General features: G+C 37.9%; 2 protein-coding genes across 2 annotated transcripts in view; both read right to left on the bottom strand.

Moving 5' to 3' along the window:
* Positions 1-566: 566 nt before the first annotated feature.
* On the bottom strand, positions 567-6936 carry LOC108261348 (class I histocompatibility antigen, F10 alpha chain). Its single transcript, XM_053684624.1, has 6 exons — positions 6755-6936; positions 4270-4418; positions 3187-3474; positions 2197-2469; positions 1313-1417; positions 567-998 (listed from the first exon to the last, which is right to left on the bottom strand). The coding sequence occupies exons 2-6, from the start codon at positions 4412-4414 to the stop codon at positions 985-987; spliced, it is 825 nt and encodes a 274-aa protein (XP_053540599.1). The 5' UTR covers positions 4415-4418; positions 6755-6936; the 3' UTR covers positions 567-984.
* A 2316-nt stretch (positions 6937-9252) lies between these two features.
* The window catches only part of LOC128628798 (zinc-alpha-2-glycoprotein), a 39159-nt gene continuing 34185 nt past the window's right edge, over positions 9253-14226 (bottom strand). The window contains exons 4-6 of the mRNA XM_053684622.1: positions 11764-12036; positions 9935-10040; positions 9253-9739 (exon numbers count right to left, since the gene is read on the bottom strand). Of these exons, the coding sequence (XP_053540597.1) occupies positions 9940-10040; positions 11764-12036 (374 nt within the window). The 3' untranslated portion in view covers positions 9253-9739; positions 9935-9939. The remainder of the gene's footprint in view (positions 9740-9934; positions 10041-11763; positions 12037-14226) is intronic.

Raw genomic sequence — 14226 nt, 5'->3', positions numbered from 1 at the left:
AAACAAACAAACAAAAAAAACCCAAACAGAATATTATTGTACTTTAATATTTAAATAGTTGGGATATGTTCATAAAGTAAATCTGTAGGCTACTAAGCAGTTCTGTGTAATTAATTTGATAGTTAAAGCGGTCCCTGGCTGCAAAACGTTTGAGAGCCCGTGTGTCAGAATATCTATTTAAATAAATGTAAGAACGAGGTTTTACATACTGCATGGCAATCATAACTGCATTAATGTGAGTCGGACCCTTGTCCAGTTTCAGTCACGTAGAGAAGAGTCAGACACATGTCTTACACTCATTACACCTTCTTACTCTACATCTCTGTTAGATGATCGTCAACATTTATCTAGGGGACACATGTCTGTGAGTGAGGTAAGGCTTTAGTTAGTTTATTGAAGACGTGTAGAATAGAAACACATTGAGAACAAGTGGAAAATACAAATACGTTAACGCAATACATTCTTAATGGCCCTAAAATATCATCCATATGAAGAGAACGACAGAACGAGGATGTAGCTAAAGAGTTTGAATCACTGATTAAATATGACATATATTACCACAGATGTTGTTTATAATCAAAAGCTCTTTATTGAAATGGGTATGACTGATGATAAGAAATAAAACGGAGTACTGATTTTTGTAGTTCTACTTACATTGTGCATCATCTGCAACACAAACTCCAGACCTGATGTTAGTGTGAGTTACATGCTTTAGTGTACTATGCTGTGTACTCAGTTCTGTGATGTACTCTGAGGTCAAAAAGGTGACAAATCAAAACTGTATAAGCATGAGCCACCGATATGACCAAAATAGATTAACCAACTGATTCTGCGAGAACATGCAGGTCTGATAACACTGTGCTCTGACTGAGCCTGAGGTATCGGAGGTAGAAGAAGAACGTTTAAACTGTAATGATGTCAAACAAGAATGTTCTGAATGACTGAAACTGAGAAACTGAATACATCTTCACATGAGAGGTAACTTCAAATCCCAGCATCTATAAGGACATAACAGGGAAAACAATTAACGATTAAATTCATAATATTAATTTTTTAAAAAAAATTTACCACTGTTTAAAAATAGGTTAAATTAAGCTGTAACAAGTTGATTGATTGATTGAATGAATGATTTAACCAAAAGACAAAGTGATTGGTAAAATAGCAGAATTCACACAGCATTACAAGTCATTGTTATATAGTTAATGTTTGCTTCTTGTGAGCAGAGTCTTGAGAAATGAGAGACAACAATGAGACTTTCTCAATTCTACACCAGTCACTGGTATTAGCCAAACACAAGGGTTTGTTTACTCACCTTTACTTTTTAAGATGCATCTGATTACAAGCCCAATTATAGTGACGATGAAAATGCAGCCTAGAGGAATCCGAACATAAAGTCTGAAGGGTTTCTCTTCTTTATCTACAAGTAAGAAAATGTAAATGTGGTCAGTCTAAGACACAGAAAGAAAATGTCTACTGTACAACAGTTCTTCCAGGGAAAAAACGCACAAATATAGCAGCTGTACAATTTACCTGAACATATTATTAAATGAATATAATATAATAAACAAACTGGACAACATCTAACATCATATCCCTGGGAAAAGAGAAATAATATGATAAACGTATTTACTGTCTACGTAATGAGATAACAAATATGAAGTATCACACACCAGGACAGGATTAGACCAATATCTTTATAACGTCCAGGTGTAATTTACAGTGTAATAATCTTTACTGTATATAGCATATTATCCCAGATTATAGATTTTACTCTAGATCGGATATTAGAATACATCTTGAATATCACGCCTCAGGCCATATAATAAATGTAAAGAAGTAATATCACACCATGAGTCATAAATCACATTCATTATATAAACATGTAATAAATGACATTAGATTATTTATTACATTTATGGCATTTGGCCGATGCCCTTATCCAGAGCGACTTACATATATCTCATTTATATAACTGAGCAGATGAGGGTAAAGGACCTTGCACAAGGGCCCAGCAGTGGCAGCTTGGTGGTGCTGGGATTTGAACTCATGACCTTCTGGTAAGAAGTCCAATGTCTTAACCACTGAGCTACCACATATTAAATATGTAACACAATTCCTTTAATCAACGATTACAATAAACACGTGATAATATTGTTATTTAAGACCTAATTGATGTGTAAATGTGTAACTTCATACCCCAGGTGACTGTAATATTTCCCTCTAGGCTGCTGTGATGCACTACACAGCTGTAGCGCTGATCTCCTGTGTTCTCCTCAGGTCTGATCACACTGCTTCTGGTCTGAAACGTGCCATCACCATTAGGCAGCACATCATTCATCTCGTCATCCACCAGCTGTAAATCTGCCCCAATCCACTTCACCTGCACTGCTCTGGGGTAAAACCCAGTCACATGACATGTGAGGAGCGTGGAACCAGCGCCCTGCCTCTTAAAAAGTCTGACCTGTGGAGCTAAACACAAACAGTAAAACAAAACCACTTAGACTTCATACATACAGCATGTAGTCTACATTATTTATATTTATATATATATATATATATATATATATATATATATATATATATATATATATATATATATATAGTGAGAGTGAAGTAATTATTTGGATACAATTTTTGGTTATTTAGCCTACTTCCAGTGACTTTGTGCTTTAAATGTACATTTGTACATGTGAATATGAACAAAAATGTATGTATTCGGACGTATAAACAAAGATGTGTTATCTTGAGTGGTAGCTCAGTGAGTGAGTGGTTAGGACGCTGGATTGGAAGGTCATGAGTTTCCAGCACCACCGAGCTGCCACTGCTGGGCCCGTGAGCAAGGCCTTTAAACCTTAACTGCTCAGTTGTAACGAGATCATTGTAAGTTGCTCTGGATAAGGGTGTCTGCCAAATACCATAAAATGTATACAATTACAGCCTTTTTTTTTGTTCGTATTTATAAGTACAAAGCAAAAAAGACAGTGTGTGTAAATTTGTGGCTATTTGTACTGGAAGTTTATTAAACAACAAAGAAAAATGTCTGAATACTTATTTCTCCTCACTGTATAGACAAAATAGATATTATATATATATAGAGAGAGCTCTGTTAGGAAAAAAATGTAGACACAATTGATGGCGATATTGATGCACAACGTAAGTATTAAATTTCTCGGACACATATCTTACCTTTATTATTTCTGACACCAGGAGCATACTCTAAGAACATCCTAAGGTGGTCAAAACAGGTATTTTTGTAGAAAGACACCACGTTTTCAAGCCAGATTATATCGTTCTCCCTAATACTTTTATATATGAGGGCTTGAGGAACAGAAGCGATGAACGTCTTACTGTCCGTATCTAAACTTAAGAAGTCCTTCCCATTGAAAGCATGGATTAACGATGACTTGGTGGTGCCATTTGGATAGAGGTCACAGCGACTGTAGGCTTGGTAAACGTTAATGTCCGCATGTGAACCTGTAATTCAATACAGAAGAAAGCAGGTCATGTTTAGTGCCCCTGCAATACAGAAGAAAATAAAAGGGCAGATGTTGTCAGTGCAAGTTTGCATCTGTATACATTACTAGAAAACATGTAATAATAATGTAATAAAACCATGCTGCTACCTACTGGACATATTTTTAACTACAATATCAAACAAGCTTAAAGTTCTGATTAAATGATGAAATGTTAATCGCCAATTATTGCTCTTAGAAGTGTATTCAGATATTTCTCACTTAAGAACTATTTAAACGCTGCACGATAGTCAGCTCTTTCGAGACATCCACACGGCACCTACAGAACACACTGCTAATGAGAAACTGACTAGAGCAGACATTTTAAAAACCTCCCATTGAGACCCACTTTTCAAGCATCAAGAGCACAGGAAACTGTATTACTAGTGTGAGATGGAGGGAGGGGGCGGGCCCCTCCACAGAGTGTCAGTTAGTATGAAGTGAGAATGTTCCGGCGTACTCAGTGTTGAAATGCGTAAAGGTTGGCAGGTCTGATACAGGCTTTTAAATATTTATTTTTGCTATTACTTCATCTCACCCCTCACCCTCCCTCCAAACCCTGAATATTTCTGGACTAGACAGTGCATGGAATTTAAGATAAAATGCAATTCATTAAACTTTCTATAAGGAAAAGCAAATTGTGTGTTGAATATATTTTTATGTGTTGAACTTGTAATGTTCTTATTTTTTGTCAAATAATCAATGATGATGAACAAAGCCTATAGTTCTCATTCTATTACAAAAAAAAGTGAGATACCTGTGAGGTTGAACTGCGATTTGGCTGTTTGAAGTGCTAAATCCATATTTGCCATGTTGCGGTGAAATAAAAAACTGGCCTCTTTCCAGAGTTGCTGACCAACTGTAGTGTTGAGCCATTCGGGACATGGACCTGTCGACTTCATGTTGCTGTCAAAGGAATATAGGGTCACATCATTCACAGTGACACTCTGTGTGTAACGGGGAAGGCCGAGGCCTTCAGAGCCAAGGAAATAGCAACTGATAGATTGAACATCTGCAAAATAGATACAGAAAGCAGTTATGGATCATCTGAGTTTGGAGATTCGGTCAACTGGGATTCAAAAGTCTGGAAAAAAAATGTGGACTCTGTACAAAGGTTTTTCAGCCTATTACATACTTTGACATATATAGTTTAAGAAAATAATGTAGGTATTGGTGTCTGCCTACAGAGATCACATTGTGTAAGAAGCTAGTTTAACCAACACACTGATAAAAAAAACAGTTAAGCTGTCTAATGGTGTCTAAAACTTTCCTAGGTAAAGTGTGCTTTTCTCATGATTCGATCAAGCTTTTGCATAGTTCCATGCTGTAACGACAGAATCAATTACGTTTGCAATGTCAAATGACTGAAACGAAAATTAAAGTAAATGCTATTCAAACTCATTGGATCTGTCAATATAATTGCGCCAGGAGGCACTTTTAATCCACTATAAAATGGACATTTCAAATAGGCAGACAATCAAACCAACTCAGATCAGTTAATAAGGACCAACTCTATGCTCACAGTAAAGATCAATTAATTTAAGTGTTGACTTTTAAAGTATTTTATTTTTTAAATTTTCAAAATCACCTGATCTTCCAGTATAATTATGCAAGGAGTAATTTTTTTATAATGGAGATTTAAACGAGCCAGTTCAGGTATTTCATGTGTTCCAGCTCAAGCACACCTGGTGCAACTAAAGAAGCACTTGATTAGTTGATTCAGGCGTGCTGGAGACAACACCAGTTCTGCATATTTGTGGTGTTGTGAGGGATTCTGTTCAGGGGGTTGAATAATTTTGAGACTGGAGAAGTCATTATTAGCATTTCAGTTGAATTTGGGGAAACCACTCGAAGCCTTCGTCGTGTTGAACTGATTTGTCTGATTTGTTCATCGCAAACTGCTGAAAGTCTGTTCGACAGTAAACCTGATTTACAATGGGGGTTGAATAATTTTGATTGCAACTGTATGGGTGAGATGCACCAATAAGGATTAATCATAAATCTAGATTAAATCAAGTTTTATCTAATAATTCTGTTGCACCAAACTTTAAACCTTGTTTAAAAATGAAAGAGATCCTCACAGAAAAATAAGCGACTGTCTCCACCCTGTTGAGTTTTAGGATGGTGCTGAACAAGTACCGATTCAGCACGGAAACTGTGATTAGATTAAATTAAAAAACTGAACCTGCAATTAGACCTGGCAGTGACCGAATGCAGCCATACCACCCGTGCCCCAGCTTTTAACAGCCTTGCACTTTTGCACTACTGGTTGTTTCCTAATGGTGGATGGGGACCTCTTTGGAGTACATAAATCAACTGTGAGCAGAATTGTTGGAAGAGTATCGGGGCAATTGCAGCCTTGAAAAATCCATTTATAAGATTTTCCCCAACAGCAGAAACATCTGTTGGATTTGATAGAAGAGCTGGTTTTCCAGGAGATATAGAAGCAACTGACCGTACTCGCATTCCCATTCAAACCCAGGTGGAGACAATGGAGAGCTGTTTCACAACACCACTGGTCAGAAATGTGTCCCTCCTCTCCTGTGCTGATCTTTTCTCACTTTCGATTTGAGGATTTTCCAGCAGACTTTCACATTATTAACATCTCACTTGTCTTTAATCCCCACAGAAGCACTGAAATCAGCGGAGAGCTGGACCCAGGAATCTTCTTTCTATTTAATTGTCGTGTTATCTGTCCTTTTGTCTTCGATTTTTGTTCCATATTGCTCCATTAATTGATTTAATAAATGTCTCATGGCTTGTAAAATCTGAGCTTCTAACACACTGCGCCATTTTCTCAGTGTCTCTGTTATGTGAATGAGCGGTTAGTAACGGCAGTTGTTTTTGTTTCATTCACATTATAAAGTTCACGAGCCCTTTGTAGTCACTCAAGAAAGAAAGAGTTACAATTGTTGCTGTTTAGTTACACTGGAGAATTCAGATATTGCCATGTTTATGAAACGCGCATGCGCTGTCGCAGTGTGGTCAAAGGTGGAGAACATGAATCGTAGATGGAGGTTTTAATCACAGGTTAGAGTTCTAATCCCTGATTTGTTCATCTGTGTTTAAAATTAAGTGGTGCAACACAACTCGATTTAAAATAAAGTCCAGATCAAGAAATCCTAGACTGGCTCTAAACTGTGTTTAAATTAAATCCTTATTGGTGCAACCCACCCTTAGGTAACACATCTTTCCAAAATAGAAAGCTATAATAAAAAAATCTCCACAAAAGCAGCACTTACCACAACGCGACTGCTGGAGATGTAAGAACAAGACTAAAGTATGAATAATCGTTGCTTTGTTTATATTTATGCAATGTCTCATAGTTTAAGTAGCCTAGAGAAGGTTCATCTTCAGGAGAGTTTCTCTCAAAAGAAACCAAAAAGCAATGACCTGCGCACTTCCGCCTTCTGATGACGTATTTAGGGTATATAAAATCACGTGAGCTAAACTGAATATTAATGACGAGAGCGTCATGAAAAACACGAAGCATAAAGGCTTTCTGTATTATTTGTGTTTTTAAAACCACAACTTAAAGGTATTTCTCAGTGCAGAGGAAATTGTGCACACACATGTAGTTTTCTCGTGTAGTGGTTGTTGCTGTTAGGTTTGAGAGCCCGTGTGTCAGAATATCTATTTAAATAAATGTAAGAACGAGGTTTTACATACTGCATGGCAATCATAACTGCATTAATGTGAGTCGGACCCTTGTCCAGTTTCAGTCACGTGGAGAAGAGTCAGACACATGTCTTACACTCACTACACCTTCTTACTCTACATCTCTGTTAGATCATCGTCAACATTTATCTAGGGGACACATGTCTGTGTGTGAGGTAAGGCTTTATTTAGTTTTTATTTAGTTTTAAATTTTTTAACAAAATTTGTTGTGTGCCACAAAGATGCCCGTCGTAGTTAAAACAAGTTAAAAAAGTGTGTGTGATATATATATATATATATATATATATATATATATATATATATATATATATATATATATATATATAATGTACCGTGTATGTACAGTGTTGCTAAAGTATAAAGGGAAAAGCCATCTCATATTCATATCTCATACCTCTGCCTGTTCTTGATTATTGACCTTCTGCCTTATCCTTTGGACTCGTTTTATTAGACTGCCATACCTGCATTTGCTTCTGTCTGCGCCTCCATATCGTGACAGGTATGGAAAGCAGGTAAAAACAGAAAAGATCACTTAACATCTATTAACAACAGTATTCTAAATGTGTGTATTAAGTTTAAAAACAGAAACTGTACTAACTCCTCTCTAACAAGGTTTAAGCTTGATAGTGGTATTATTATTATTATTATTATTTTATTATTATTATTATTTTATTATTATTATATCCTGACCTACAGTACACACCCCATCAACCATAACGCTAAAACCACATACAGGTGAAGTGAATAACATTGATTATTTCATTACAGTGGTACCTGTGAAGAGATGGGATTTATTAGGCAGCAAGTGAACAGTCAGTTCTCAAAGTTTGTGTGTTGGAAGCAAGAAAAATGGGGAAGTTTAAGGATTTGAGCGACTTTGACAATTGTGACGGTCAGAGCATCTCCAAATAACGGCAGGTCTTGTAGAGTGTTCCCGGTATGCAGTGGTTAATACCTTCCAAAAGTGGTCCAAGGAAGGGTTTTTTTTTCACAAGGGGGACCTACGCAATTTTATACAGGTGGTTTTAATGTTTTTGCTAGTTGGTGTACAGTATATACCAGCATGAAGTTATGTTTTCACTGGAGACCATAAAACAATTCTGTATGTCGCTCTGAATGAGGGCTAAAATTGCTCAAATTGTAAGTGTTAATGGATTACATCAAATGTATAGATTGAAGTGAATATCCTTAATATAACATGCATAAAATGACAGTATTTATGCATGTTGTTCTATACAAGTAGATATAGAACAAAATTATAAAACAAAATTAACATTTAGTTTTGCTTTATCTTTCTACAACCACTAGGTGGCGATAATGGCAGTGTGAGTGTAGGGAAAGGTTTGTTTATTTATTTGATTCATTTGAAAAGTAAAAGTATCGACACTTGTCCATTAGGTGGGCAACACAATAACTTTAGTCGTCAAACCGCCTCAATTCAAAACGAAGAAGAGCAGGAGGAGCAACAGTAGAAGAGAAAATCTCGTATGTACTCCCGTGTATTAAATAAGTTAACTTATTTACAGAAGTTATTGTTTTTGTAAGTAATCGGCCTGTTCATAAACCGTTGTTTTTTTTTTAAAGCAGCTCATACTGCTACTTGGATTAAAAAAAAAAAAAAAAAACAAGAAAAAAAAACTCTGTTCCTCATTCTGTTTTTTTTCTTCCATTTACTAGTGAGAACACATGCAAGGTGGCGTGCAAAATTACGACTGCTGCTGCACGTCATGTTTCTCTTCCTGTTTACAGAGAGAACTTGTAAAATGGGGAACATTGCAATAATTTTACAGTAATTTACATTTTTAAATAAAGTTTTCAATTTATTAATTAATACTGTAACAAAACACCAAAAAACGCTATAGCACTAAGCTATTTAAGTTTTCAACAAAAAAAAAAACAATAATTGCATTTTAATAAAAGGATTTAACTGTCATTTTTTAAAATCAATTATTTTATAATTTTACAACCTTCGTAAAAAACATAGTAAAATAAAAGTACATCTAAGCACGTTTAAGAAGAAAAGAAAGTTTACTTTAGCTTTACTGAGTAAAAAACAGGCTACTCGTAACTAATCAGCCTTTATTTACGGGAACGAACATTACAGTAGGAGCCTGGACCCCTACAACATCTTAACAAAAACTAGTCTTCCACAGTAGCACAGTGTGCTTGGACTTCTAATAATTCAGCGTAAAATCATGCCTAAGAAAATAAATAATAACACAAACATGAAGTTAAATAAAACCTACCTGATAAACAGGTGTTTAAATTTCACACACAAAACAAAAACAATAAAAACAGACAGTAGTCAGTGTTTAACAAATGAAACACAAGGAGTTCATGGGTGAAAGAACGCAAACGAACATGCTAGACACAGAAACAAACTAAAACCCATGACTGAACTTAAACACAATACGTAAATATTGACTTGACTTGAGTGAAGACGAGACGTGTGCAAATATCCGAGAAGAAACAGCTAGACCTGAGGACTGTAGGAGTTTGAGGGTGAGGATAGACAGCTCGATCTTCTCAGGAGAGGAGAATGAATTGACCTGCAACAACAAAAGCTAAGACCTGAATAAGGTTTTAACATGTACAGTAATTCATTGTGGAAGATTGCAAGTAACATTATAACTCGTATATTCAGTTTCAGTGTCTTCTGAAAAAGGAAACAAAAGAGAAGCAATGATTTTTAAACTTCCACACTGATCATATGTATCGGCTGATCATTAAGGTACATTGCTCACCTTTATTATAACAGAAAGCCTCGTATTACAAGCCCGACTACAGTGACGATGAAAACGCAGCCTAGTGGAATCCAAACATAAAGTCTGAAGGGTTTCTCTTCTTTACCTACAAGTAAGAAAATGTAAATGTGGTCAGTCTAAGACAGAGAAAAAAAATGTCTACTGTACAACAGTTCTTCCAGGGGAAAAAAAACACACACAAATATAGCATCTGTACAATTTACCTGAACATATTATTAAATGAATATAACATAATAAACAAACTGGACAACATCTAACATCATATCCCTGGGAAAAGAGAAATAATATGATATCAACGTATTGTTACGCCATGGCGAACTCGAGGCTGCAGTTCTCAGCATACAGTGCCGCCTACAAACATGACGGACGAGGACTACACTTCCCAGCCATGCCCGCGCTTGAGTTCGCCGGAGTATTGAGTACGAACACCTGTGCTGCATCATAAGTTATAAAAGGCCTCGTTAACTTCAGCGTCTCGTGAAGTAAACACTCAGCAGCCTCGTCTCTGTTGTGTACCGAGCATTAATTTCCGTATCCGCTAAACTGGTTCTGATATTTGCATTGTTTGTTGACTACGATTCTGCCTAAGCCTAGTACTGCCCGTTTGCCCGATTGCCTGACCTTGATTCCCTTCCGTACTTCGTCTTTCGTCTGACCCTGATTCCCTTCCGTACTTCGTCTTTCGTCTGACCCATGCACTCTAGACTGTTCGTCCACGCTCTAGTCCCACCTGGCCCTAGATTTCATAACGGACTTGCAGGAGTCAAAAGGTAATACCGTGATACTGGTGATTGTTTATCAGTTTTCGAAATCCATCGCCTAATTCCACTACTGGCCATCCCATCTGCCTTTACCACAGCCGAACTACTTTTCCAACATGTGTTTAGATACTTCGGCATCCCAGAAGAGATTGTGAGTGACAGGGGTCCACAGTTCATGTCTCGCATCTGGGCCAGTTCCATTTAGAAGATGGGGGTCACCGTTAATCTCACTTCCGGTACCACACCCAGGACAACGCACAGGCAGAACGGGCCAAACAAGAGGTCATACGGTTCCTCAGAACCTTCTGCACCACCAATCCAGGGGACTGGGGCCACTTCCTACTGTGGGCGGAATATGCACAGAACTCGCTACGGCATTCCGCCACCAAGCTCACCCCATTTCAGTGTGTCTTGGGCTACCAGTCGCCATTGTTCCCCTGGAACGCCTCCCCCACTGACTCACCAGAGGTAGATGAGTGGTTCCGCCGGAGTGAACAGGTCTGGGAACGCGCCTACCAACAGCTAGTGCAGGCCTTCCGCACCGCCAAACGAAAGGCAGACCGGCGCCGGAGGGATCACCCCAATTATCAACCCGGTGACAGGGTGTGGCTTTCCACAGAGATCTAAAGTCACCCCTCCCGGTGACTTTAGACTCCAACCTAAATATATCGGCCCCTTCCGAGTCTTGAAGCAAATTAACAAAGACATGTACTGCCTGGACCTAGCAAAGCAAAGCCGCATCGCCCCGTCTTTCCATGTCTCTCTCCTCAAAGCAGTGATACCGGGCCCCTTGACCACGGCGGTGCCGGAAGACTCCCCAGCGGAAACGCTAGAGATCGAGGGCCGCCCAGCCTACCGCGTCCGTGACATCCTGAACTCCAGACGTAGCCTCGGATATCTAGTAGACTGGGAGGGGTATGGCCCAGAGGAGCAGTGCTGGATCCCATCCATTGGAATAAACATGTGATAATATTCCTAAAGAGCAAATGAATTGTGGAAATATTGTTATTTAAGACCTAATTAATGTGTAAATGTGTAACTTCATACCCCAGGTGACTGTAATATTTCCCTCTAGGCTGCTGTGATGCACTACACAGCTGTAGCGCTGATCTCCTGTGTTCTCCTCAGGTCTGATCACACTGCTTCTGGTCTGAAACGTGCCGTCACCATTAGGCAGCACATGATTCATCTCGTCCTCCACCAGCTGTAAATCTGCCCCAATCCACTTCACCTGCACTGCTCTGGGGTAAAACCCAGTCACATGACATGTGAGGAGCGTGGAACGAGCGCTCTGCCTCTCGAAAAGCCTGACCTGTGGAGCTAAACAAAAACAGTAAAACAAAACCACTTAGACTTCATACATACAGCATGTAGTCTACATATACATATACATATATATACATATACATATACACACACATATATATATATATATATATATAAAATGTACATTTGTACATGTAAATATGAACAAAAATGTATGTATTCGGACGTATAAACAAAGATATGTTATCTTGAGTGGTAGCTCAGTGAGTGAGTGGTTAGGACGCTGGATTGGAAGGTCATGAGTTTCCAGCACCACCGAGCTGCCACTGCTGGGCCCGTGAGCAAGGCCCTTAAACCTTAACTGCTCAGTTGTAACGAGAAGTGTGCATATAGTATGGACGTTTCCTTACAAGAATTGGCCATTCATTTTTTTCTACTTATTAGAGTTGATGTCTCTATAGACCTATATAGACCTCTAAAGTGGAATAATGTCATATTTCTCCAAAATTCTACAGTAAAATGCATTCATCTTCATTATGAACCTCGAGTAACGCACTGTGGACTGATCTGAGTGGGTTTGATTGTCTACCAGTTTGAAATGTTCATCTGATAATGGACTAAAAAGTCCCTCCTGGCACAAAATTATATTGAAAGATCGTATGACTTTGAAGAGCAATTACTTTAATTGTCTACAGTAAAATGAATGGATCTGTATTGTGGGAATAGAACAGATCCCTGTAAACTGATCTGAGTGGGTTTGAATGTCTACCTGTTTAAAATGTCCCTCTTACTTCAGCCTTAAGATGAAGTAAAATATGAATAGTGTCAGACCTCCTCCGTGAAATGAACCATCTACACGTTTTAAAATGTATTCATGGTTAGATTTATAAGAACAACAACAACAACAACAACCATACGCCTTTTGTTTTCAGCTTTCACACCTAAAAGTATTTAATTTAGTAAACAAAGAGAAAGAAAAGAACACGAGGACAGTCTAAAGTACATAGGTTACTGAAAGAAAATAATAAACAGTGACCCATGCCATTGCATGGCACATCCCTGCGTGTGTATTATTGCATCGCCTGTCTCTTAATGCAGAAATGCCCAATCAATTTAATAATAAGTAAGATAAATAAATAAATAAAGTCTCCACAAAACCAGCACTGACCACAACGCGACTGCTGGAGATGTAAGAAAAAGACGAAAGTATAAATAATCGTTGTTTTGTTCATGTTCAGGCGATTTCTTCATAGTTTAAATAGAGAAAGTTTATCTTCAGGAGCGTTTGGTTTTCTGCATGTGCACTTCCTCCTCTGATGACACACTTATAGAAACATGACAGTATCAGAGGTGCACACCCATGCGGTTTTCTCTTGTAGTGTTCAGAGGAAATGGTGCGTACACATGAAGTTTTTTCTTGCACTGGTTGTTGCTGTTACTCGTGTTTTGAATTACAACCATTACAACCCTCCATTATCAAAATGTATTATATGCACTATTTAGTTCTGATAGTTAGTCTGTTTGACTGATCACTTAAATGGAATGGGTTTAATTCAAACCTCAATCACTCAAAAACAAACAGGCTTATAAATAATGACAACTGAAATCTCATGGCAATCGTCATTTAAAAATATGTTCTGTAAGTGGAAAGTTCAGGAATAAAAAGTTCTATTGCTCCACCCCCCCCCCCCCCCCCCCCCACCAAAAAAAAAAAACCAAACAAACAAACAAAAAAAAACAGAATATTATTGTACTTTAATGTTTTTTTAATGTTCATAAAGTAAATCAGTAGGCTACTAAGCAGTTCTGTGTAATTAATTTGATAGTTAAAGCGGTCCCTGGCTGCAAAACGTTTGAGAGCCCGTGTGTCAGAATATCTATTTAAATAAATGTAAGAACGAGGTTTTACATACTGCATGGCAATCATAACTGCATTAATGTGAGTCGGACCCTTGTCCAGTTTCAGTCACGTGGAGAAGAGTCAGACACATGTCTTACACTCACTACACCTTCTTACTCTACATCTCTGTTAGATGATCGTCAACATTTATCTAGGGGACACATGTCTGTGAGTGAGGTAAGGCTTTAGTTAGTTTATTGAAGACGTGTAGAATGGAAACACATTGAGAACAAGTGGAAAATACAAATACGTTAACGCAATACATTCTTAATGGCCCTAAAATATCATCCATATGAAGAGAACGACAGAACGAGGATGTAGCTAAAGAGTTTGAATCACTGATT

This window comes from Ictalurus punctatus, chromosome 12, assembly GCF_001660625.3.
Source record: "Ictalurus punctatus breed USDA103 chromosome 12, Coco_2.0, whole genome shotgun sequence".
Lineage (NCBI taxonomy): Eukaryota > Metazoa > Chordata > Actinopteri > Siluriformes > Ictaluridae > Ictalurus > Ictalurus punctatus.
Note: the sequence above shows the minus strand (reverse complement) of the source record. Positions and strands in the feature narration are given on the sequence as shown.